The 1,814-nt window shown below is 50.9% G+C and overlaps 1 protein-coding gene across 1 annotated transcript in view; it reads right to left on the bottom strand.

Annotated features, from left to right (window-relative positions):
* LOC111734194 (polycystic kidney disease and receptor for egg jelly-related protein-like) overlaps window positions 1–1,807 on the bottom strand; it is a 26,994-nt gene extending 25,187 nt beyond the window's left edge. The window contains exon 1 of the mRNA XM_023526411.1: window positions 1,396–1,807. Coding sequence (XP_023382179.1) covers window positions 1,424–1,711 — 288 coding nt within the window. The 5' untranslated portion in view covers window positions 1,712–1,807 and the 3' untranslated portion in view covers window positions 1,396–1,423. The remainder of the gene's footprint in view (window positions 1–1,395) is intronic.
* Window positions 1,808–1,814: the final 7 nt, after the last annotated feature.

Genomic DNA, 1,814 nt, shown 5'->3' with positions numbered 1-1,814 from the left:
GGGAGCCCTTCTCTAACGGGAGGCATGCCCCGCTCTACCTGCAACTGGGGCTTAAACCGTGAACCATTGCACGGTTCCGTGGGCAGGTGCGTCTGGCAGATGGCTGGCCTCCAAGAGGAAAAAGTAATTACTCATTTTGCATCACCTGCCCCCCCACCACCATGTTGACTCTTGTTCTCAACCTGTTGAGAAGTCAAGTGGTAAAGACAGATGCTAAGTAGAAATGTGTGCTCCTGGCAGGACCAGTGGGCCAGTGTGGACCGGGCCACTCCCATGACCTATTGTGACCTACTCCCAGGGCCCTTAGAAAATCTGAATCTGACCTCTGACAAAAACTGTAAGTGTCCTTGGACAGGTCACTAAACGTCTTCATGTTCCCACCTGGCAGAGAAGATCCACCACCACCCCTCCACCCCGCTCCCCACCACCAGATGTCCCTTAGAGGTGTCCCCAGTGGGCACGGTAGAAGCTGGCATGGGTGCCTGCCAGGATTACAGGCACTCCATTAACAAGTAATGCCTGGGACAATGTCACCGGCTGACACTGCTGTCTCGCCTTCCCAGCCCTGACTTCCAGGGCAGGATGCATGTGCTGATGCCCCTCGTGCAAAAGTCACTGTGTGTCTCACAGAAGTCTCACGTTTAACTCTGATATGGCAGTTGCATAAGTGCCATGATCCTGAGTGAAAATACAACAGCTGCCAGCACTTGTTTCTCTTAAACAATAAACTACATGTTCTTTATTATTCAATAAAAATCCAGTCTGTAAATAACCAAACACCCAAATCCTGGATGCATATATTTCTATATCCAATATATAGAACATTCACTATCTTTCTATGTGAACCCATACACGCACCTCTTTATTTTTTAAGAAAAATTGTGTCTCAAGGCCAGAAAATGATATTCAGTTTTACATTTTAACATGAAGGAGGCTTAGAGAATAGATGGGAAGCTTCAGGAATCTGACCCCCGTTCCCGCCCCTGCATTCCCAAGCTCCAGGGCAAGTCCTGGGACTCCACACAGTCTCTTCCTGGCCCTGCCAGAATGTAGGGATGGATGTGGATGGAGGGCATGAGGGTGGAGGAAGCTCTAGTCTGCAGAGAGAACTCCCAGTGTAACCCTCTAAACTGCCCTGGGCTCCAAAGACACCCAACTGCCTCTAGAGTGAGCTCACCCCAGGACTCAAATGCTGTCACCTCCTTTCTCCCCAGATGCCGCACTCCTCTTGGACCCCCTTCCTTCCTGTTCCTGAGAGCTGAGGCCAAGAGCGGAGATACTTCCAAAGTCAGAGGTGTGGCACTGTGAACGATATGGGGATATGGGTATAAAAACACGACTGAGACGCTAACCATTCTGTAAGCCCAAGACCGAGCCTCCGGGGGAGACTCTTGCCTGGGGCTCTAGAAACTGTCATGGGCCATCACACCACGAGATAAACCATCTTCCTCTCGTTGATGTTTCTGGTCTTCAGCCCCAGGTAGCGGCGGCTGTTCTTCTCTGGCTGCCCGTACAGCATGTCCACGAAGAACTCGGGCTCCTCTGTGGCCTTGGATCGGAAGGACAGAAAGCCAAACAAGGTCCTGAGCTTGCCGCACAGATAGGCCATCGCTTCCACCTCTTCCGAAGGCTCCTCGTACACGGGCTGCTTCATTTCCTTGTAGGCCAACAAAATCACTGCCCGCAACAAGTTGATCAAGATGCAGATCATCAACAGAACAAATGATGACAGGAACAGGATCCCCAGAACCCTGTTCTCGGAAAATTCAGTGTTCTGAAAAGCCGAAACGCAGTAAGAGAAGATGGTCTGAGTG

Source organism: Pteropus vampyrus, unplaced genomic scaffold, assembly GCF_000151845.1.
Source record: "Pteropus vampyrus isolate Shadow unplaced genomic scaffold, Pvam_2.0 Scaffold855, whole genome shotgun sequence".
Classification (NCBI taxonomy): Eukaryota; Metazoa; Chordata; class Mammalia; order Chiroptera; family Pteropodidae; genus Pteropus; species Pteropus vampyrus.
Note: the sequence above shows the minus strand (reverse complement) of the source record. Positions and strands in the feature narration are given on the sequence as shown.